The sequence below is a fragment of the Ostrinia nubilalis genome, chromosome 9 (assembly GCF_963855985.1).
Source record: "Ostrinia nubilalis chromosome 9, ilOstNubi1.1, whole genome shotgun sequence".
NCBI classification, from domain to species: domain Eukaryota; kingdom Metazoa; phylum Arthropoda; class Insecta; order Lepidoptera; family Crambidae; genus Ostrinia; species Ostrinia nubilalis.
This window is the reverse complement of record NC_087096.1, coordinates 2526342-2552390: the sequence shown is the minus strand read 5'-3', so window position 1 is coordinate 2552390 and position 26049 is coordinate 2526342. Positions and strand designations below refer to the sequence as shown.

Sequence of the window (26049 nt, the reverse complement as noted above, 5' to 3'; positions counted from 1 at the left end):
AAACTGCCTGTAAATTGGTATTCGTGACGTCATCGGCTGTTTTATGGGCCAGCGTTTGCTTATCAGTCTTGTTTTGGAGGTTAAGGTTAGGATAGTCGTAGCGAACACGGAATACATAATTTATTTTGCTTCGAAATTCTACGGTACAAGGAAAAACATTGTTTCCGAAAGGAACAAGCGAGCGACTTCGAATTTTTCTACGGTAGGTACTTACCTACGAGGAAAAATATTGTTTCCGAAAGGAACAAGCGAGCGACTACGCTGTTCTAAAGTAGAGGTAGAGGTAAAACTATGTTTCAGGATCTAGGTATGTTAGGATAAAAAAAGATGCCGTAGAATTTGAATTAGGTAATGTGATTTACATCTTTAATTTTCTCCGGTCTAGTAGGCCTAAGATGAGCGCCGCGATAAGCGGTATTCACGCTATTTTATCGATTTTGCCCATACATTTTGACGTCGATAAAAGTTATCACGGCGCGCATCTTAGGCCTACATGTGTTGTTGTGATCCCCGAATATAAGACTTATATTATAAGTAGGCCAAAAGATGAGCGATCTTATACAATCAAGAAGAAATAATATCATACTGCTCAGAGGTGGAATTGTGTAAAGCAATCGTAATCATTTGACAGTCAAAGCGTTTGACAGAATAATCGTACGTTATGAACTGTCAAATGATTACGATTGCTTTACACAATTCCACCTCTGGTTAATGATTGATGACCATGACAATAAGGGCAATTTTCCTTTGCAACTCACCAGATAATATTTGTTGACGTGGACTGCACTTTTAAAAACTCGTTCTTTCTTTTTCGTCCCTAACGATGCCATTTTTCAACACGCCGCGCCTTGCACTCGCAATTTTAAAAGTCCATTTCTCGGTATAAAGAGATGGATGGATTTTATTGCACAACACCACAAAAATTTTCGAATAAAATAAATACAACATTGGAACTACAGACAATAGAGAACAATTGGAATATGTAGGTACTCGTACTAGAAATCATAACAATAATTGAGTAATTCCTTTCAATAGTAAAAATAAAATAAAAACCTTTATTATAAATGTGGCACATTATGATGTGTAAGAAGACCTACACAAAGAAAGCCATATTTGTGAATAGAACTGGAGATATAACAATTCAAATTCCAAATTCTTTATACGAGTAAGTTGTCATTTGGGCTCTTTTCGGAGCACTTATACTTGACCCAAATTTTCTAGACTTTAGGGCCTGTACACAACACGTTTTTTAAGAGGGCTGTCGACGAACATTTGTAGCGGTATAGATGCGAATATGCAAATCGAACACAGACTGTAGTACAGTACACATACAGACCTTTGTAGAAAAATAGCGCGTTACTAAAACGGCGGTGTGCACAGGCTTTAAGGGCCTATGCACACGTTTTACGAGCCCGCCGTCGACAAGCGTTTGTAGTGATACCGACCGACGTGATGCACATGAAAGTCGACCCCAATTTATAGATATTTGTAAGAAAAAAGGTGTGCACAGGCCCTAAGACCAACAACCTTGACTGTTTAGGGGTTCCCGGAATAAATTCGGTCAAAAACTAGGACACAAGACATCTATTAAAATCTTCTCGTTCGTTCGTTTCAGCCAAATGACGTCCACTGCCGGACAAAGGCCGCTCTCAAGGATTTCCAAAACGACCGATCCTGCGCTGCCCGTATCCAGGTTCTTCAGTGACCACCAGATCGTCGATCCACCCATCCTATACCAAATGTCTAACCTGTAGAGATGCTCCACAAAATGGGCCTAACTACGGATGACAGTTGTCGAGCATGTGGAGAACATGCGGAGTCCATGAAACACCTACTGTGCGAATGCGACGCGCTAGCTAGAACTAGAATGGGGGTCGGCTTATCCGACACCAGAAGAATATAGGTCCTTCTCACCCAAGCACCTGATTCACTATATGGATAGAATCTTTGCGGATGAAGGGGGATAAAGGTATATTATTATGGAAGCACAAAAGATCCCAATGGGTCGGCGACGTGCACTGCGCCCATGCGCGGCCCTAAATAAGATAAGATAACCTGTAGAGATGAGGATCTTGACACACCGATGCTGGTTACGCTACATACCTACCTTCCAAGTGCTTCCCCGTAGCACCCTCCCCAGACTGGGAGGTAAGATAAAACGGGTCTGATACTATGCTACATTCCTACTTTCTAAGTGTTTACCACCTAGTGGGGGGCCACCCATAAGGTGGATCGACGACATCATAAAGGAAGGCGCTGGACGCAGGCCGCTACCAACCGGGCAACATGGAAAGCATTGGGGGAGGCCTATGTTCAGCAGTGGACGTCCTATGACTGAGATGATGATGATGGGGGGTCTGCCACGCTACGTCTTCCGGCCCGTGGTCGACTCGAGAACTTTTCTGCCCCAACTAAACTTAAAGTATAAATTACCTTTCCAGATGACCAACGAAGTGACAGCTGTCGGCGATGCGGCGCTGCTGCGGCGCGCGTGCGACACGTTTGCGACTCGCTTCGGGCGCGCGCCGGCCGCGGCTGCGTGTGCGCCGGGCAGGGCCAACCTCATGGGCGATCACGTGGATTATTGTGAGGGCTTCGTGCTGCCTGTGGTCAGTATAATCATTACTATTTTGAGGCTGGTCTTGTAGCGATCAGAAACATTTTCTTTGTTTTAGACGAAAAAAGCAAGGTAAGCTTTTGTCCACGCAAATGAAGGTGCGCTCAACGTGCGAGACCCAGAACCTTGCTCTAAGGGTGCAATTGTGACATGACCTTATTCTACAGTGATGCCAACTTGTGAGGGCAAATTCGATAGCCCTTATTGAGGGGTAGTTCTACTAGGTGGGTGCAGTGCGGATTAATAGAGGAATGGGTGTGATGAGGTATGTGGCCTATGTGGTGGTCTTACAGAACCCCCGGGGTTTGTGAAGATCAAGGTGACATTCTTTTGAGTGACACCTGTGTCAACGTGAGTTCATGACATTTCAAGATACTACATTTTAGTCGTGGTCGTATATTAAATCGGATAGTGGTAAACATATTAAATACCTATGTCTCGAACTTTTGGTCAAATTAGTAATTAATTTAAATGATTTATAGTCCAACAACTCAAAACTTAAGACAGACTCCCCATAGGAGAAACGCCCACTTTAAAGTTATGTTTGACACTTATACGTCGGTTAATCTCAGGCTAAGTTGGGAAAAGGGCACTTCTTCGAAATCGCATTCTTCGGCTGATTCATATGGACAAATTTCAAATTCAATTTTAGGTTTGTAACATAGACTCATATGAAAATAGGTACACCCAATAACATATATTTGGATAAGGGACTCGTTTTTGTAATGTAGTTTTCAAGATATCGACGTTCAAATATTTTGTGCCCATATGAATCAGAATTTGTTACATATTAATCAAAAATAGAAACAAAATTTATGATATTTATGTACAATTGGCTCTAAATCAAGAAAATAATCATATTATAACAAAAACAATGATCTGTTGTTATGAACAAATGCAACGATTCCACAATAATTCGTGAAAAAACATTTTTTTAAAACTTTAGTATACATCCATAATATTTTGTCATCATCATAATCATTTCAACTGAACATAAGCCTCTCCCAATGATTTCCATAATGACCGGTTGGTAGCGGCCTGCATCCTGCGCCTGCCTGTGGGAGGACGTTCTACACTGAGCTTTCCGGCACGTAGCTTCCACTCCAGAAACGTGATGGGATAGCATCATTTCTGTATACTATGTGTCCTGCCCATTATCACTTCAGCTTGCTAAAACATCGGACTATGCCACCATGCGACTTTAGATCGTTTACGGATCTCCTCATTACAGATTCGATTGCATAAAAAAAACAAGCATAGTCCACTCCAGTGTACACTATGCAACTTTGTGGTTCGTAAGCCTACAGTGAGAGGCCGCTTTTAAGTACAATTTGTCATCACTGATACACTGGATGTAGACTTTCATCTTATGGCACTAAGGTATTTTAGATGACTCTACCGAGCTGTATCACTTATCCAAGCTATTGTTGTTAAGACGTCCACCTACAAGGTGAAGAAGGTGAGATGAGCTTATAGAGGTTGTAGCAATGGCAATCAGTTAATCTCGAAATCATTGGAGGCCTATGCTCAGCAGTATATTATTATGTGCTATGGACGCCATAAGTGTAGCTGAAATAATAATAAAAATAAATAAATCGTTGGGCAATTTCATACAGCGCCATTTAGCTACAAAATAAGTAACAAATATGCTTGTGTTATGGTTGCTAGCTTAACGGATATACTACTTATTTACTGTTTAAACACAAATTATTCTTAACATAAAAATGATAATGTTTTTTTATTCATAACAAGACCGCAATCGCACCTGGTCTTAAGTGAGATGCAGTCTGGGATGTCATTCTTAGTTAAAAAACCCTTTTTTGGTGCTTGAAAGACCAAAAACTAATTTATTTTATGATTCATATAGGGTCCTGACCATATGAATCACGCACAGATAAATCAGTTTTTTGCCTAAAATCGAGCAAAACTTGTCATACATACAGACTACAGTGTTGTCACTTTTCTACATGATTATATAACCCAAAAGCATCACAAGAAAGACAGATTAGATTTTTAATGCAATAATGTAATTTTATAAAGTAGGCATTGTAATCAGCATGCCACCTGAACCAAGCACAGATGAATCAAGTATTTGCCTTCGTCACACCGGGTTCTAAGCCAACCAGCTCCACGTCTGCCTTCTAGCTCATCCGTTGCAAGATGGGCTTGCCTCCACGCCAGAAACCAGAGTCTCATGATTAAAACCTGACCAGTTATGGTCAAGAAAAGCTCACGCCATATGAATCAGTATTTTATGCCGGACACTGCTTATTTATTTTTTTACGAACAAACTAACTTAATTAAAATTATGACACATTTTTTTTGTAGAAGGACAACTCATTAGCTTTCGAAATAATTTTAATTTATATTGATTATATCAAAAGGAAAATGCTACATCAACCATTTTGTTCCGGAAAATGGCTAACGGACACACCATAATAATATGAATCAGAGAATCACACTTCAAATATTTTTATTTTGTATAAAGACAGCAATTATGTCAAAAATGTAATTTGCGCCAGATAGGGCTATAGCTAAGCTATACGAAAAAAAATATTGCATGCCATTTTGTTAGTTGGTTACAGAACTATACCCAAAGACATCGAAAATTTTGCCTCCGAAGAAATACCCAAAAGTCCTCAACCGTCACTCCCACTCCGTTTATTAATAACTTTATACTACCTCGATTTAGCTGTTAATACTCCTGAGAGTAAACTAAAGTAACAAGTCTCATAGACACTGTTCAAAATAACCGGAGACTGACTTTCATCTTTCATCCTTTGACATTAAAAGTTGGAGTTTATTTCTCTATCATCTTTTGATCTTTTCTATTGCTTTAACTTTTAAGTTCACAGCAGACTTATTAACTCGGTAAAAGATCAACAACGAATCGTCTTTCGCGAGGTGTTAACCGCAAGGCGAGGCGTTTACGTTGCGGTGCGTTGCAGTATGGAGTTTCATACAAAGAATACTGACGACCTCGATTTGATACGGTTACGATCCCTTTCCGGGTCGATTAGTGTGCTACGTCCTTTACTATCAGAGTTCATCAACCTTCATAACTTGGTAACATTTTAAAAAGCACTTGATACTTCGAGTTTCAGGATTCGTTTTACTACATATTTAGATTTTCACTTGGAATTTTCACACTACTATGGCCACTATTTTCACCTGCCCAGTGTAATTGAAAATAAGAAAAGATTTAACTTATTGCTTTGATATTTAGTAGGAAGAATCTCTCAAAGAATAAATCAGTGTAAATTGACTTTTACTTTTTCAGAAATTGTAGATTTTGCAAATGTAAACTGGCATTGTCAATACTCATTTATTTATTGCATTTCAGCACAAGATCTTACGATAAACATAGTTTTTATCATGTTCTTTTAACCAAAAAAAAACTACGTTACATAAAACTAATTTCTATAATAATCAGCCTACCTATCTCTTGTTACATTAATTTGGTAAAGCCTCAAGGAAGCCTTCAATTTACCTACAATTTATTATTCTATCCCATTATCCAGATTTTCATTATTTTTGTTTACTCGAGCGCGGTAAGGTAACTTTGTTTAACGGTCTTACGTGATGATCACGTCGGGCGTATTGATACACTGTATACGTAATGATCACGTCGGGCGTATTGATACACTGTATACGTAATGATCACGTCGGGCGTATTGATACACTGTATACGTAATGATCACGTCGGGCGTATTGATACACTGTATACGTAATGATCACGTCGGGCGTATTGATACACTGTATACGTAATGATCACGTCGGGGTCACCTTTTGCTGTAAAACCGCGCATATTACAGAGCATGTAACGAGTACACGGGTAAATAAATAGCAAAGTGCTCGGCAGATGCGATCTTTGCTGATGCGGCCATTAGTGGAGATTGTGTGTACATTTGCAGCTCACAATCTAGCATAATGTAGCTTCTACAGGGTGGAATTGTGTAATGCCACCTGAAGGAAAAGTACTCTTCATACTTTAGATAGAAAATTTTACTCAAAGAAAACATTCCTTTATTTTTGAAAACAAAGAGAACTGCATTCAAAGATTTTAGAAATTTTCTATCTACAGTATTAAGAGTAGGTACTTTCCCTACAGGTGGCATTACAAAATTCCACCCTGTATACGGGCAGAAGTCTAGGGATCTAGGGATTTAAACTCTTCGAACTGAAATAAGGTTGAATGTCACGAATGTATTTCAAAATTAAGTTTGTTAACGAATCAAAGAATAGAATAATCTTATTGGCACCGGTACACTATGCGCCTCGGCATTATGACTAGATACTTGTCGAAGATATAACCCCAAATCAAGACGCGTGTTGGTCAACCTGGCAAGGGCAAGTAACTCAGTAGCTGGTAGCGCGGAGTTTGCCAAGTTGACTTGGGCGCACTTGCCGACAGTGGGATGGGATGAAGAAACTTGTCGAGTTCTTATCAAGTATGTGTTCACATTGACTTGACCAATTTCCCGCATAGTGTACTCGCACCATACGAAATGTAAAACAAGTAAATAAATAAAATTTTAGGGTTAATATTAATGTAGCAAAGTGCTCGTCAGATGCCAATGCGATCTTTGCTGATGCCGCGTAGGGCTGCGGCCATTAGTGGCGAATGTGTGTACATTCGCAGCTCACAATCTAGCTTAATGTAGAGACGGGCAGAAGGGTTTTTAATTCTTCGAACCGAAATCTATCAGCACGCTTGCTTTTGGAGTGTTTATTTAGAAAGAAAGAAGGTTTATTTAGTACCGAGCAGAAAATAATACAGAAATTGATGCTTTAGCGCGTTTTTTTGTAAGACTGTCAAATTATGAAGTGACTCTCCTTCGGCTTCGCTCGTGTTTATCTCTTCTCTTAAGTTCACTTCTTGGAATATTATTTCCTAACTACGTTGCAACGTTGCACAATATGAATTGAGCTTAGCCTAGGCGCAGACTACCGAATTTTAGTCAGTCGATAGTTGGGTCGGGCTGTTAATCTGTATGGACATGTATGAAAGTGCGTACATTACACTGATTTGATATCGGCTGATTCATACAAATTAGAATCGGGCTCAACTATCGGCCAACTAAAAGTCGGTGGTCTGCGCCTAGTCTTAGATGCATCGTAACGCTGTTGGCTAGCCTGCCTGTTGTACAGTCAACAGCACGTCAACGTAAACACTGTGGTATCTTACGTAGTTGCGATAGGGGCGACTTTGCAACGAAAATGTATAGCTTGATGTGCTGTCGACTGTACCTACATAGAAGCGATTGTACTGTTCCATTCTCTATTACACACAGGCTTTAGAAAATGGCTTCTAAAATTAGACACCTCTGTGTTGATCGTGCTAAGTTATTGCCTGTCTTTATGAAGTAAACAATTAATGTAATTAATTGAAGATACAAGACGAGGCAAGTCTTAATTATCACAGAATTATACAGGGTGTTAGGTAAATGGGTATGTGAGCCGACACTAGCCCATGTTAACATGGTCATATAAATGGTATGGTGAAGTCAGAAAATTGATATCCTCATTTTAATTATTTTATTTTTTATACAATCGGATTTTATAAAATTTATTTAGTATGAAAATTAAAAAAATTAAAATGATGATATCAAATTTCTGACTTCACCATACCATTTATATGACCATGTTAACATGGGCTAGTGTCGGCTCATATACCCATTTACCTAACACCCTGTATATGTAGCTTCCTTCCTTAGATAATAGGTATATAAATAGAAATTAGTTAATAAGTAATAGAGTCAAGTTTAGACTAACGGGAATAATGTCCTTTGAGTAACAAAATTGACAACAATAATTAAAAAGTAATAAATGTATAAAATTGTATGATACTAGCTGTCTCAGCGAACTTCGTACCGCCAAAAAAAAGGAGCGATTTTCACCCGCGCCCACTGCCGCCGCTTTAAGTCACTGGTACAAAATAGTCGCGCCCGCTGCGGGCAAAAACCGCGTCGTGAGTTTGTGCAATAGTTTTTTTTACATAAGTATCTGCATTCTACATTGCCAAATTGCGGAAAATGGCGGAGGAAATAGTAATTTGTTTAATAAACAATAATTCCTATTTCGAAGTTTTTTACTAACATTTTTGAAAACATTATTAGCCTATAGAAAATTACTTGGATTCTTATGGTGAAAGAGTTTTTCAAATCGCTCCAGTAGTTTCGGAGCCTATTCCCTCTATACAAATAAACCTTTCCTCATTATAATATTACTATAGATAAAAAGGAATGTAGGTAATCCCATCCAGTTTTAATCTAAAAGTAGAGAAATTTTTTATTAATCTCACACAACCGACTATTAATTAAAATTCTGTCTAAAGGATATACAATTTTATTCACCTCATTATTTCTGTTCATAAGTTATCTGGAAGACATTGCTACCAGTGCTAAGACGGCCTAGTGCTAATGTGTAAGCGTTAAAATATTTTAAATATTTTTACTAATATCGATCAAATATTGACTTTTAAGTCAGTACGGAATAGTTATTATAAACTGGATTCAATCTTGCCAGTTCAATAAAAGCACTAGAAATGGCATCAACTTTAATATTATTGACTTAATGTTACATTTTATTGCCAAAACTAACGATGCAAAAACGGAGGGTATTCCGTTAATAGAATCAATTACTGTACTGTATTTAGTAACATGTTTAATTGCCTATTGTTGTAGGACTATGACAAAAAGTACAAAAACAAAACTGTAGATGAGAGAAAAAAATTAACTTTTTAAAAAAATAAAACCGACTTCAAATGCGTGAACACAAAAAAAAACTAAAAATTAAAAATATTGCGTATAAAAAAGTTCATCCCCAATTTTCCACCCTTGGGGGTGAAATATTTTCTTCAAATTCGCATGAAACCACCCTTTTGATAATACCTATTCAACAAAAAAATAATCGTTCAAATTGATTTATAATCGGCGGAGATATTGCGTATAAAAAAGTTCATCCCCAATTTTCCACCCTTGGGGGTTGTTTTTTCTATTATTAAATTTAAATGGGACCACCCTTGAGGTATTACCTATACGCCGAAAAAAGATATGTTCAAATCGGTTCATAATTGGCGGAGTTATCGCGTAACAAACATAGAAAAAAAACATACGGGTCGAATTGAGAACCTCCTCCTTTTTTGAAGTCGGTTGAAAATGTTATGAATGAAGGTAAGTATACGAGTATACCATAGATCCATTGTTTATCTGCTTCTGGGAAGCGAAATGAGATGGTGTTGTTGTTTCATTACCAAAACTGTGTAATGGAAATTCCTGGAACCTTTTTAATACACAATCTGCGCAAAACAGGAGCAACGAAAACAATTGCTGAAGACAGAGCCAATTTTATTTAAGGTTCTTAATCAATGTAATTGTGTAAAACTAAATTATAAACTAATATGATTGATGACGGTCTAATCAATTTAAAGATTTTAATATCTGAGCTGGTAGAAAATTGAGAGCAATAACCTATTATTTTCGTATTCTCTTAAATTTTTAGCATCTGTGTGCGGTTAATCGTTAATTTATGAAGTTGACACTGAGTAACGGATTAACTTTTTAGTTAACTTTGGAACTTATTTGGACTCGTTAGCTGCCATTAATCATCAGTTAATCGGTAATTAAGTAACTGCTACCTATACATTATATCCAGACAGTCAAAAGTTTTCGACCTCTGCCAATATGTGAAATAGCTCAATCGACTTAACGTGCCCTCCGAAATGTGAAATCACCAGCGTATTCAGTTAGGAATCACCTTCCTGGTAATTAAGATTAGTTTAATGAGTAGTTTGCCTAAACTGCACTTGATTGATGATTAATATAAAACCTTAATCACTATTTGATTTGATGTTACATTGTTATTATTTTTGAATAATTAACTAATTAATGTAACTTCGTTATTGATTTCGCTTGTATTTCTTCTAATTATAAGTAGACAATAAAAACCAGAGCTAAAATTTGATCTGTTAAAAGTAAGTAATGTATGAAAGTAAGCAGATAAATTGATACTTTTGCAGACAGAAATGAAATAAAGTAAAATTTGTGAAATATCAAGTTTTCCCGTTCCTGCGCTATGTGCCAAGTGCCAACACACTTGTAGAGTCTACAGAATCGTCGTAATGATCTGCAAATCGCAGATTTCCCCTTGTTTTTTATTATGATCCCGTTTATTTTAACAACTACGAGTATACAGGCCTACAGGGCGTCCCAAAAACAATGGATATCCTTTTAACCTTACAACTATCGATAGGCCTCCTCAAGATCTACATAAAATCAAAATTTTGACCTAAGTAAGAATATCTCACAATTAAAAAAAAATGATTTTAGAAAATTGCCATCTGTGATTAGTTTTTTTCATGAAATTCAACAAACTAGTTCCAAAGTATTTAAAAAAAATGAAAAAGAAGAACAGGAAAATTTAATTCATAATCTCGCATCGCAATCGCAGGTGAAAATTTTGTAAAAATACTAAAAATCTCGAAATCAAAATACAAAAAATCTAATTACAAAAAAACTTAAAAATCTCGAATCTAAATATTATCGATAGTTACAAACTTACAAGGTTATCCATTGTTTTTGAGACACCCTGTATTGAATGTTTTTTACCCCTTTGTGGTGCCCTTTCGGTCTTGCCCCGACCTAATCCTGTGACCCAAGGTCAATATCCCCAGATTTGAACCCCGAACCCCATTGGGCCGGTGATTAGTATGAAATATTTACAAAATGTTTTCAGCATAAGTATTAGAGCAATTATATGAACCAAAGGCAGGACAAAGAGGAATATTCGCAACAAAATTGTGCGATGAAAGTGGATTTGGGTCATAATTGTTCTCATTATTGCCGGTGTTTAGTGTTAATGGTTTGCTCTTGGCCTTTATAAGAGTAACTTAAACGATAAATGTAAACCTGAATTATTATCCTTTAATTTCGAAACAAAGCTTTGTTTTTTTAATCACTTTAATTAATATGGATATTAATTAATCTCATATAGAAAATCATCGCTTTATACTTTATACTGTATCTTCGGCGTCAGTCAAATGGTTAGTTGCAGGCAATTATTTCCTAAACTGCAGTTACTCAATCTTCCCTCATTGTATATTCTTGAAGTTTGTCTATTTGTAAAAAAATATGATTATTATTTTAAATCTAGGATAACCAGACTACATCGCAAAACTCGCAATAAAATAGATATATTACCCCATCATACATCGCGCACTAGTTATTTTTCAAATAGTGTCTTTGTTGTAGCACCTAAAATTTTTAACCATTTACCTGACAGCCTAAAAGAGTTAAATTATAAAAACTTCAAGACAGCACTGTGTGACATTTTAGTCAAAAAATGTTATTACTCTTTAAATGAATATTTACAAGATAAAATTAGTTATTGATGTTATTTATTTAATTAGTCTAACTAGCCTACCTTAAGCTACAAGATTTTAAAATGTAAGATTGTTACTAATTGTTCTAAAGTTTGTTATGTGTTTATTGTTTTGTTATGTAGTTATAATATCTTGCAACTACGTAATCTGTATTCATACGAATAAAATATTGTACGCCCAATCGGCAGGTTATAGCGGACTTATGTATACATTTAAGATCTGTGTTATTGTAATACCTATAACTAAGACAATAAATGATTTATTGATTGATTGATTGATTGATTGTACTCTATCTATCGATTTGTATGTTATGTGCACTTGTTATTGGAGCTGCAACAAGTTATACTGTATAACCTGCTTTAAACGCTTTGTATGTTATGGTTGTATCCCTGTTTTGTGCACCAAATAAAATAAATAAATAATACATCTCTAGGTGTTTACTGATTGATGTCCAACATCGTGTAGTGGACAAAAATCATCATCATCATCATCATCATTTCAGCCACAGGACGTCCACTGCTGAACATATGCCTCCCCCAATGACTTCCACATCGCACGGTTGGTAGCGGCCTGCATCCAGCGCTTTCCTGCTACCTTTATCAGGTCGTCGGTCCACCTTATGGGTGGACGTCCCACGCCCCACGTCCCACAAAAATCATCGCTTTACATTTATAGTGTGTATTCTAATACATTTTTGTCAGCACATCAGATTATACATTTTTGTTGCAAAACGGCATGCCACAATGTTGAGGTTGATGTGCTGTCGTTTGTACCAGTTTTGCATGTGTCTTCAGTAGTACATCTTAAAAGGCAAGAACCACCTATTCTAACGCTGATTGTACCTAACTAAATAGTCCAGAAAGTTCAGTCCAAGTCAGTGTTTCTTTACGAGATCGAATGAGAAATGAAGAGATCTGGAAACGCGCGCTAAAGTCCTGACATAGCCCGATGGATTAGCAAGCTGAAGTGGCAATGGGCAGGGTGCATTTATTACGCAGAACTGACGGCCGATGGGGTAGGTTCTGGAACGCAGCGTGGGACATCTGACGACATCATGAAGGTAGCAGGAAGGCCGCTGCCAACCGGGCAACATAGAAAGCATTGGGGGAGGCCTATGTTTAGCAGTGGACGTCCTATGGCTGAGATGATGATGATGATGATGAGATAGTCCAGTAATTGTAGAGTCGGTCTCCCCCTATTGTTTTTTTAACCCACGAAGGTTTAAAACTTTTGTTTCCTCAGGCCCTTCCCTTCGTGACAGTGGTGGTGGGTTCCCACAACGGTACAGGCCAGTGTAACGTGCTGTCCGCTGGCCAGCTCTCCCAGGAAGCCAGTTTCTCCGCGCCTACGCCCGACGCCCCTCTACGGCCGGGAGAACCTGCCTGGGCCAATTACGTCAAGGGTGTTGTCGCCAATTTCCCAGGTATTTTTAAATTGAATATTAGCTATTTGTATTGCACAGAAGAAGAATATGAAGAATAAAATTTCCAGAAAAATACAAAGTAGGTAGGTATACTAATAAGATTTCAGGTGACTTACTAGTAGTCCCCAAACTAGTTAGTCCTGTCTTTTGGGGGCTTAGTACAAATGTGTTTGATATAGTGTAGTAATTAGCAGAAAACACAATGAATCCTTGGGGGAGGCCTTTGTCCAGCAGTGGACGTCTTTCGGCTGAAACGAACAATGAATACTTAGGCTGGGTGGCGCCATCTTGCTGTAACTTTAACAATCTTCAAAAATCTGTCAAATTCCACACAAAAAATACCAGTTACTGCTATGGTAACGGTTGAAGTAGGTTGGTGCAACTGAGCCCTAGAAAAAAGGAGGAAAACTATTGCTGACAAACTGTAATGCAATCTTTATGTATTGATGTGTATCCTTTTGTGAACTACAAAATAAATAAAAGTGGTCAAAAATGACCGCTATGGAATGCAGATTATTAATAGTCCAGTTAACCCCTCGAGCTACAAGCTACATTAATCCCAATTGAAGTAGTCCAGCGACGACGGGGTTTGAATACCGATACCAGTATGATAGACGTAAATATACGAGTAGGTATACTATTATTATACGTGTTTTAGTAAACAAGATATTAAGATTCAATCGTTGAGACTTCAGTCAATATCTATTATTAGACGTGTTTTGGATATTTTGTTAGCGTTAGGGTTCGTTCACGTAATATGAAATCCAAATGGCAATTGTTAAAATCTGTTCAAAATCAGTGTTTTAATAGAATTTATTGAAACGTAAAACGTTTTTTATTAGATACCTTGACAAAAAGGAATATCTAGTAGACTTAGGTAACTAAACTTTGTGAATTAACTCAATTTACTTTTAGGGGTAACTCAGGCGGTAAATTAGGTTGCTAGAAGAGAACTTTAAAATAATAAAATCGTTAAAAAAGTAAAGTAATATCCTTGATCTTTTCGTGGTAATTCGAACTTTTAAACGGATATTTAAATAATTCTTAAAGGTATACTTGAATTTCGAAGAGTCAATACCGAGAGATTTAGGTTAAGCAAGCAATAATACGCTATTTACATAATAATTAATACAGTTATTTCCAGGGAAAACCAGCCAGATCCGCCACAAACTGCATATATGTAAAGTAGGACACGACGCAAGTAAATAATGTAGTATTTAATTAGTATTTGGCTTAAAATCACAAGAGTATTGTTGCTGACGTATTTTCGAAACATGAGAATTTCAAATTCTAACTAGAAGGTGCCGAATACGGAATACAAAGTCGTACCTAGGTATACTTTTTGTGCAATTCTGTAAAAATCCAAACGGAAAAAGCAACTGCAGGTAGAGGGTTGTTCGGTCCACACAATCTTTTACCTCTAATTCTCCAGTTCCGATTGTTTATTTTTGGGCACCTACATCTAATATGTTACGTTTTTTTTTTAAATTAGTCCCGTTAGCCCCTCGTTCTAAGCTAAAAATGGTTGTGTTACGAGTGGGCTCACCACAATAGTCGAGCGATGGGAATTGAACCCGCGTTCCGCGGATGTTGAGTTGGCCAATTTTGGACTTATTTATTACTATCCTTGATGTGATGACCTCACAAACATGCATCGGCCGGTCCTACAACAGTACGAATATAACACCTGGAAACCTCTATCATTCAACTCAGTTCAAAATTCTGGTGTTTTTGATGATAGATAGTACTAACCCACCACCACCCATGGTAATTCCTGCCTCACGGCGTACGAACCGAATCTCGAGAGAGCGCGCGGGTACTTGCTCTGGGCTCTTTTCCCCGGGCGCTTTGCTTGACTCCCTACAAATTTATCTGATCCATGTCCCTTCTCATAGTCAATTCTCCCCCTTCTGGGGCTTGACACCACAAATATGGTACTTCGCGTCGGGCTGCTATCGTTAATAAATGTCATCACTTCTTCTCATAACTTCGCCTGATTGTGTGCCAGGAGTGCGCGACGATAGATAGTACTGTGATAGTTGCTAATTCACTGCTTAAATGAGTAGTACCGACACTGGTTCTGGGTGAAATTCCACAGCCGAACATGACCGTGCCATCGCAGTTGTTTCCCAGACTCATTGTTTCAGTGACTATGTCATCATCAACAGCCCTTTACAGTCCACTGCTGGACTATGAGCCTCCTCTACTATAGTGGAGGGTTTTGCCATAATCCCCACGATTGGCAAGCGGGTTGGAGATCGCAGTTTAAAAGATTGATGTTTTTCAGAGAGCGCTGCTGCCCGTTCTCTGTTTGATATGTAGTCCCAGAGTCGCCCCTTACGACACCCGCGGGAAGAGTAGAGGTTGGTGATAAATGTATTCTACTCTGCTGTCACCATACGGCTTAGTGACTATGTGCCTCTTGAAAATTCTATGGCGATTCCGCTTGTAGGGACCAATAGAATCGTGCAGTGCAGTCAGCGATTAATGAGTGGGTACTTCAGTTGGGGTCACTAAAATGGAGCGTGTGTTGATGTGAGGAGGATGAGGTTAAATAATTATCGAGACAATTAAACACGGTCAATACCAAATACACACTGATTTATTGTCATAAGTAAATATCGTGCAAGGCCGTTTGGTGACGTTTCGTTGGCCTAGTTGCAGTACGTTCAACCGAAGTGCCTACATACTTGATTTGTTCATGTGTGAATCGAACAATCAATTCGAATGCCTTAACAATTATCCCCTATGGCCGGAGCACTGACCTGGGGAAAGGCCGACGTCACTTGTGACGTCACAAGAGCCCTCGAGTGTTTCCGTTAGTAATTATATCGTCCGTAACGTTATCGCGGTAATCCCGTGGGATTCTCCCGGTGTAATCGAATTACCGTGAGTGGTGGTTGCTTGATAATATTAATTGCACAGTGTTTATTGTTGGCAGGCAAGAGCTAGATTGATTTCGAAGTAGTCAATAGGTAGGTAATTCAAACCTAGAACCTAAAGGCAGATAATGTCAGTATTGTTACAAATAATGCTCATTGTCGTTTATTTTAGACGTCCTTTTCATTGACTGTACAAAGAATGCATAGGTATAGCTAATTGATTTGATATAATACGTACCTTCTTATTATCTACTTCTGTTGATTAACTAAATCCTTTTTTTACTTCATCAACAGAAAAAGATAATAAGTTACTATGTATCATACATAGCAAATGCTTAGGAGACAACTTGTTAAATGCATCAAAATATACCTAAGTAAGATTCTCATGTAATTACTTTGTGTGTAATGTTGTTGGTAGGTGCCTCAATAAATAAATAAATAAATAAATGCAGGTGCTTTATAAATTTATTTCTCTTACAGATGTTTACTGTTCTTGTTTAAGATTTTTAGGTCTCATCTCCATTATAGGCTTCATTACCATTTTCTGGGTACGGAACCCTCAATGTTAGAGTCCGACTCACACTTGCCAGTCTTTTTTTCCTCAAATTGCGTAACTGGCAAAGTAGGATCTATCGAAGTTTTTAGCTGGTAACGACTAGTTACTAGGTTTTCGTATTAGAAAAGTTAGGATACAATATTCACTAGTGATGTCACGAAATGGTCTGTTACGAATAAAAAGTACGAAATAAATGAAAATTTGCCGAATGCACATCTTTGCTTCGTTCGTTTCAGCCAAATGACGTCCACTGCACTGGACCTCTTTGCTTAATCCAAATATTTTTTCAAGAAAAGTGACTGTTGCTCGCAGTTGAATTTTTTCATAGTAATAGTTGAAATATGTTCTGAGAAAAGCATAATATTAAGGAAACGCGTGCTTGTTTTATTCAAAAAACAAGTTCGGAAATTTCACGATATTCGTTTAATATTCGTATTTCAGTAGGTACTACAAATATTATGGAAACGCGTCTTTGTTTTTTTTTCAAACAAGTTCGATATTTTCATGAAATTCGCTCAATATTAGTATTTCATTATACTAATGTTGCAGCACTAAAACTCTACACGTGTATTATGCTATTATATTTGTGCGTCTGTGTCTGGATTTTCCTATTGTAGAGGGTCTAACTAAATGAATTCACGCGTGAAGTAAATAGTCTGATAGTTTTGTAATGTAAGGCTTTATTAACACGTGGTTATTCTCATTATAAATAAATAGGTACCATTTATTTAATTATAGACAGGAAGGTAAATAAAGGAAAACTATTGAAAATGTAGTGGCAATGGGCAGGGCACATAGTACGCAGAACTGACGGCCGATGGGGCAGAAAGGTTCTGGAATGGAAGCCGCGTACCGGAAAACGCAGCGTGGGACGTCCACCTACAAGGTGGACCGATGACATCGTAAAGGTAGCAGGGAAGCGCTGGACGCAGGCCGCTACCAATCGATCAACATGGAAAGCATTGGGGGAGGCCTATGTTCAGCAGTGGACGTCCTATGGCTAAAATGATGATGGTGATGATGATTGAAAATGTATGTAGGTCGAAAAGAGTTCGTTTTAGCCAAAGGCCAGAAGGGAGGCCTCCATCAAGGATATTTATAACAACCGGTCTTACGCTGCCCGTATCCAGATGCCTCCCGCGTATCTAGCTACAAGAAGAGAAAGAGTACGGACTAAACACAATGAGGGCTATCGTTTTTATACTTAACAGTTGGCACCCCTGGCGATTGAAAGGACCTTACTTCTTGTAAAAGGATCTTGATGAGTGCAAATGCGATAGTCTTCCTACCACTTTAGCGCTCACCAGTTGGTGCCACTGTCTTCGCTACTAGTAAGTGACAGGACCTTACTCTACAGTAGCGCTAACTGGTGAGCGCTAAAACGATTGCCCTCATTTCGACTTCATTACCCAGTCAACATCCCTATTGAATCAGCAAAGTGGCTGACTCTATCTGTTTGTCCCCAGGCCGTGTGAGAGGTTTCGATGCCGTCATAGTGTCGGACCTACCCATGGGGTCGGGGCTCTCCAGCAGTGCATCATTGGAAGTAGCTGTTTTCACCATCCTTGAGGAACTCGAGGGAAAGAAGGTTGAGTGAGTATCTTTTGACCGCCGCTAATAATCTTTTAAAGGCCTCTGTACCTCTAATAGTAAGACCACCTGCTTTAGATTCAGAGGTCCCAGGTTTGATTCCCAGTGCGAGCAGATGTTTATTTTCAGTTTGGTTGGTGGTAGGGCCGCTAATACCGCTTGGCTAGCTACCAACATTTACCTTAGTCTGTCGCCATAACATTGTCGCCAGTTGGAGGTAAGATAGCCATTTCCTCTGCGGTTGAGGTTTTCGGGTAAAGCAATACTGTAGGTTGAGTAGCCCCGGAAGATACTGTTTTGAAATCAGCAACGAATTTAATCAGAAGAATAAAGGAGATTTACAATAACCTTGTATTTTATCGAAGGAGTATTCCACCTTTTATTCCCACTGCTGCAACTCCTGTGCAACCAACATCTACAGCTTGACCACCAATTTTGTAAGGATGTAGGTACCTACGTACTTGCATCAAATAAATACTTTTTCTTACTTTGTTTCAATAAAAACCCAACCGGCGATGGCCAAGTTTTTCTCCCAGGAAAAGGAAAACAGTCATTAGACCCGCAACGTTATTTTATCACAAGAAAATACTTGTTGTGGTTTCACATAATGTGAAGGTCAAGCTAGAGCAAATGGTCCTTGAAGCAAGGTCTACCAAAGACAAAGAAAGGTATAAAGGTTCGACCGTGTATTGTTTATGATAAAAAATGTTAATGTTACATCGAAGAGTCTCTTGCTTACTCGATCATTCCTTTCTCGATCTAACCAACCTTGTGTTTATTTATTGAGGACTGAACTACATGTTTTATTTATTAGGTAGGCACGTATAAGTTTACAGACAGACTTACATGACAAGACCTCAAGCAGAGTAAATACTAATAAATGAGTAAAGTCTGTTCGCCGAGAGTTGATAAAAAAAATTAAATATCAGAGTTTCTAAACTCATTATAAATTGCGGCCCGCTAATTATTTTTGTCGATATAATGAAAAAGTTGGTAGATTATCATTATTATCTCTTTTAAATTTACGGGAATTATTCCGGTTAGGGCATACGTGGGGATACGGATCAAACACGTGGCGTCCATGTGTTGGATAAAAAGTATTTCATTATTATCAAGTGACTTATAGTGGTGTATCCCAATGTTGGGCAAAGCCCTACCCACTGTCATACCATTCATTTCGGTCTTATGTAAAATAAATCTATTCCGTTTCACACATTGCGTTTCACACATTGCGGCCCGCCGGCCGGGGCGCTTGACGACAGCTGCGTGGCTCGTACCATGGTACTTAGTGCGCGTTGTGACAAACGACGCCCGCCATAGCATTCTGTATGGCGAGATAATTAAGCGACAGTCGCTATTGCAAGACATTTCATAATATTTATCAACTCTCGGCGAACAGACTTTAGGTCATTTTCATAGAAACGCACCGAGCGCGGTTTGTATGTGAGCGCGCCAATACGTATGCAAATAAAAAAAATAAAAATGAAAAACAGTAATTTTGCGTTCGGTTCCCAAGGTGAGTGACTTATAAAATACGGCACTCAATTTAATTTTCAAAGTACTTATTGAGCGTCACTTGATGGAATACTTGGAAATCTGTTTACTTCATTATCATTAGAAAATAATAAAAGAAAAAATAATAAATATGTCAGTAATTTTTAGAAATAATCATGAAAATGAAAGGCACGTAATTACAGTCTAAAAACCATCTAAGATTTTAAGACAGAAAACCTATAGGGATTTTCCTATCCGTTTTCTTGTACTCGATTTTGAATATTTAATACAAAAAGTGCTGGTACAAAGTCTATCTTTAAAGAAAATCTTGGTCTTCATAACAAATTCTCTCAGAAGTAAATAGGATTTGAATACCTATCACTTTTGCTTGTTTGTTACTTAAAAAAATCTTTAGCTACATGAGTTTCTAAAGGTATCTTTTACAAATCAATATTAGTCAGCATTTTAAGCATTAGGTATCTGGCGATGTTTAGACAGAAAGGGAAATTTATGTTTTTATTTTTAAATCTGTAATATGAATGTATTAATGTACAATACCTTAAATATTATTGAAACCTATTTCAATAATTATAAGGAATGTTAAATACACATGATTACAAGTTATTGTTCTTAAGCTCGTTTTCACCATCAATTCCTAATTTTTAAGTGACCCCTATGCATATTTATTAAGTTAAGTAGATTAATAAGTAAATCTCAACTCTATCGCAAAGTGCTCATTTTCAACTCAGGCGGGAAGGATATATTTTCTCGTACCTACTAGTAGAGTTTGCTTCAATAAGTCTTGAAACCCTATATTGTTGAAGCGCACCGTTTTAAAAGCGCATTTTATTTGAATCGAGATTATTGAAAAGTTTGTCTAAAACAAATACGAATTTAATCAAACGTATATTTTTGTTTGACGTCAGTCATTATAAAAACCTTTTCTGTTAGCCTCAAGAGTGTCACTTTTACATAATAATATTATTGCTAAGAAAAGAAAATAAGAATGTTTGCCATCTTGGAAATGAGTAATTTTAATTATAGGTACATCAGATTTAATCTTAGCTCGCTAGCTTAGATATGCTCGTACTCCTTTAATCTCAGAAAATATATAATATGACGTACTTACGAGTACCTGTAACGTAATATAATACATACAAAGGCAGGTAATGTAAATATCATACAAAGCATTATTGTTATGCATTAAAAAAAAAAGTAAATTGAAACGAGCGTACGAGCTTTGAACATTATTTACATAGACTGGCCTGCAAAACTAAATAACATTAATTTTTTTTCTAATACATAAGTCTGACTATAGGTAAGATCAGCGGTAGTCTTTTATGAGTATCAACTTAATATTTATACATTACTAGCGGCCGTCCGCGACTTCGTTCGTACGTACGCCCGTTTACCCCCGGGTTGAATTTTGCAGTCCCATCTTAGTGAGCACCTACGTTCTAAAAAGAACCCCTTTGCAAAATTTGAGACTCCTATCACTTGTAGTTACTGAGATTTCGTGATGAGTGAGTGAGTCAGTCAATCAGTCAGTCAGTGATACTTTATAATTATAGATATAGATATGCCGTGTTTCAGAATTTTTTTAATGTTAAGTAATCGAATACAATGATAGGTCACCTTATCTGTCTGGTGTCTGTGATGAAAAAATATTGTAATCACGAAACAAGTATTATAATGTTTACATTATTTTTTGTTTACAAATTGTGAACTGTCGATTAAAGTTATCTCACAACGCCAAGCTGAAAATAATTTCAGCTGTGGTCTTTATTTATTTATCAGGACTTTGTTTACTGGTCCTGTCTAGACGACCTTTTATCATTTAGAAGTTTATAAACTAAGAGCTAGCGAACGCCAAACCTACGTCATTTTATAAAAGCTGAAAGTTTGTCAGCACATGCTCCCAAAATAGGCTAGAATGTTGGTGCATTATGAAGTTTGGGTCATCGTGGCTTATATGGCCAAATATTATTGTATAAAAATCAGATTTTAAGGTATAACGTAAGCCTAACTTTTACGGTGGCCTTTGCTGTATATTCATTGGACTGTAATTCTACTTACGTTGTACCATAGAAGCTGATTTTTATGTGTTAGTATTTGGGCAATGACTAGAAGTTGTTTCCTCATAAACCAAACAGGTTTGACAGTTCCAACTCCTTGCTAGACAATCTTTTGAGGGTAGCTGCCAAAGCCACGATGACCCAAACTTCATGATGCACCAACATCCTAACCTATATTGGGGGCATACGCTGACAAACTTTCAGCTTTTATAAAATGACGTAAGTCTGGCGTTCCCTAGCTCTTAGTCTATTATAAGAAAAACGTTTTATAAGAGACATGAAACAAATAGCGCGTAGGTAAGCCTTTTTAGAGTGTTTGGGTTTATGTGATTTGTTATTAATTGAATGTTTTAAAATAAAGGGTGTTTTAGGTATTATACGTGTATACCCATGGTATACCCACAGAATAACATGGATGGATGTGTGCAGAGCAGGACCAGTTGTTATGAAATTCCTTGGTGGAGGCTTTTGTCCAGCAGTGGACTTGGTTAATGATACGATTCAGTGGTAGTTTTATAAAACCACTAATACTTATTAAGAAGAGGAAATTTTTGATTTACCTACATTGAATAGGCTCGAAAACTACTGCACCGATTTGAAAAATTCTTTCACTAAGTTCGCCAGGTCAGCCAGTAGATCTTCAATGTTCGGAACGAGAAATGAAAATAGTTCCGTAACCAATCTAGTACTACATAAAGTGCGTCAATAAGGGTCAAAGTTCTAAGCTTTTAACCTTTGTTATCAGGACTATAGATTACTAGCTATGCCCGTGACTTTGACCGCGTGAAAATTGTTTTAATATTTCCCGTTTTTCCAACATTTTTCTTTACTGCTTCGCCTCTATTGGCTGCTGCTGCTGCTGCTGCTGCAAAATCAAAAATATTTTTTTTGGAAGCCGAAAACATTGAATTTTCGGATAGTTCCAGTTTATTCTGTAATCTATTATTGGTACTGTTTGAAAGAGCTCGTGAAGCACTTTCAGGATCAGTAACTAGTTTTTCGATATCCTGTATAGTTTATAAATAATCGAGTGAGATATTATTTATCGTTTCCACCCTGTATAGCCTAAAACTACTGGACCGGTTTGATGAAATATTTTTGTGTTGGATAGTCTTATCGAGGAAGGCTTTAGGGCCTAAGGCATGAGCAGTGGCGGCGTAGCATAGGTTGGCACCCGGGGCGATCACCCCCCCCCTGTAGACTGTGTGTGTCATATGTCAAGTCGATCCTAACGAGTTTGCTTCTAGGAAATCGAATGTATAAGGGACATCCGACGTTAAATTGTATTCATGAATAAGAGATAAAAATAATCTAAATATGACATGATTCTGATTGTTTATTTTGATTTGCAATACTTATTGCGAAATTGTTTGTTATCCCAAACGAAAATAAAATAAATAAATTGTTCGATTCAACCTTCGATTTATAACGTATAAGAATATGTTTTTTACGATATTTTTGTTGATTAGCATTATCCACAGTTACCAAATGCAGCCAGCATGCCAGTTAGGATAACATAGGCTTAGTTGCACCACCTTAACTTAACCATAATTAAAAGCGGTGTTTTTTTATGGAGTTTGACAGATTTTTGGCGTTTGTTAAAGTTAAAGTTAGATGTTGCAACCAAGCCTTAGGATCGATACCAATGGTGGTTTTTTGACAATTTGAAAAAGAAAAGTAATTTGTAAATTATTTTTTGCATTTTTAATGACTTTGAAGTAAGTATCTCATCCATATAATTATGCATCAGACAACGTTCAGCTAACAACAAGTTTAATTTGCCAAAAGTGTCAGCAGATTTAACACGTGGTTGACATAATATGTCAAAACTCGAAAGTAACTTACGAACACGTATTGGATACCTACCTTAGAACAATAGAATTACACGAATTATGAATCAGAAAATTTTGGCAATTTCAACGAAAAGTTCGTCATAAGGTTTGGCCAAACCAACGCGTGCAGCCTGCGTGCGCGATGGCGATGGCGATTACCATTATTACGTCGTGTATGAATTTGTAGCGATGAGTTCACATCAACGCGTCCTGTCATTGGTCGCGGCGATATATGCTTGCGCAGTGATGGCCATATAGCCATCGCCATCGCTATCGCCGACGCGTTGGTTTGGCTGAAGCTTTAATGTAACTGATTGAAACTTTCTGAGAGTTCATAAATAATTTCAATATAAGTACGTGGCCTCAGAAGTTTTCATAACTTGTTACGTATTGTAGGTATCTACTATTTGTTTAGAAAACGTACGCGAACGGTTCGATGTTTGTCTTGATGGTCTAAGTTGAGTATTACTTTATCTTTAACTTTATTACTTATACTTGAACTTGATTGCTACAGTAAATAAATTCGAATTGACTCAATAGGTATGTATGATCACCGGAGGATATCTCTAATATTATGCTATGCTAGCAACTATGCTAATACATATGTTAGTGAAGTTTTATATGCTAGTGCATGAAATGACATTTTAGTTGTTATCTGAAGCTAACGCCCATATTTACAAACATTACTATGAGGTCTCACAGTGCGCGTGGACGCACAGGGTGACAAACGAACCAATCACAGAGCTCTGTTGAACGCTGTGCGTTCGATTTGCTGCTTCACTTAAGCAAGTATCGTTTGTGAATACGGGCGTAAGAATTTTTAGTTGACAGAAACTTTCTTAAATGTCATCAGGAATTTTAACAGCAATTACAAACCTGACCAAATAAGTAAATAATCTTTCATCAACCTCTTGATTATTCTCGGACATCCTCAATATTACAACTCATTATTTGTTTCAGCCCAGTCCAAAAAGCGAAGCTGTGTCAGAAGGCGGAACACGAGTTCCCCGGCATGCCTTGCGGCATCATGGACCAATACGTTGTGACACTGGCCAGAAAGGACCATGCCCTTCTAATAGACTGCAGGTTAGTGACCTACATTTTTTATAAAGCTTCAACCACACCAACGCGTGCAGGTCGCCATCGCCGGCGCGATCATTAGCCCATGACAGTCCGCGAGCCCCATGACAGTCCGCGAGCCCCATGACAGTCCGCGCGACCCATGACAGTCCGCGCGACCCATGACAGTCCGCGCGACCCATGACAGTCCGCGCGACCCATGACAGTCCGCGCGACCTGTCATTTTCCTATGATCGCGCCGGCTATGGCGATCTGCACGCGTTAGTGTGGTTGAAGCATAAAAGAATATTAGTAATTTGTTTTTGTGGACGCACAGGCTTCAAAATTCAACGCTGTGCGTTCGATTAGGCAAGCATCGTTTGTGAATACGGGTGTTAATCTGTGTCAAGAGTAGGCTCACCACAATGGTCGAGCGTCAGCGGGGTTCGATGACTATTCGACCAGTCCGACCCCTTTATAGTTCGGCTATCGTGACCTACATTGCTGATTTTCTGCGTTTGCTTGATATTTGTCTGTCGTTCGCCCGCCCGTATTCACAAACTATACTATGAGGTCTCACAGTGCGCGTGGACGCACAGGGTGACACACGAACCAATCACAGAGTTCTATTCTAAGCTGTGCGTTCGATTTTCTGCTTCACTTAAGCAAGCATCGTTTGTGAATACGGTTACGATAGTTTCAAAGCCTTCTAACCTCCTAGCTTTAAACTTAGCTTAAGTAGCTTGATAGTAACCAAAACTTCAGACAGGCATTAAAAAATAGTTAAGGTTCTGTCGATCCTAAATTAGTACGAGTAGCTAGGTAAAACTTTGGTACTAAATCATTTACGATCAAATAACTTTCACAAAATCTTTTTTATATTTTCTAAAGGAGCAAATAAAAGGTAATGGAAAACGGAGCGTTAAAAAAAGTTAGTTTGCCTTTTTCTGGTTCTAAAAGTGTAAATATTGGCATAGAAACGCGATTTAGATGGAAAACCTAAAATGTTTTTATAATATTAATGTTTTCTAGTTTTTTACGGTTAGTCTCGTACTCGATTGAGTTTATTTGATGATACAACTAGGTAGGTATATCAATATAAGCGATTGTAAAACACTCACAGACTGAAAGGATTACTT

At 37.8% G+C, this 26049-nt stretch overlaps 1 protein-coding gene across 1 annotated transcript in view; it reads left to right on the top strand.

The window, feature by feature from the left end:
• The window catches only part of LOC135074372 (galactokinase-like), a 50900-nt gene that overhangs the window by 6417 nt on the left and 18434 nt on the right, over positions 1-26049 (top strand). The window contains exons 2-5 of the mRNA XM_063968639.1: positions 2442-2609; positions 13242-13422; positions 18327-18453; positions 24812-24937. Of these exons, the coding sequence (XP_063824709.1) occupies positions 2442-2609; positions 13242-13422; positions 18327-18453; positions 24812-24937 (602 nt within the window). The remainder of the gene's footprint in view (positions 1-2441; positions 2610-13241; positions 13423-18326; positions 18454-24811; positions 24938-26049) is intronic.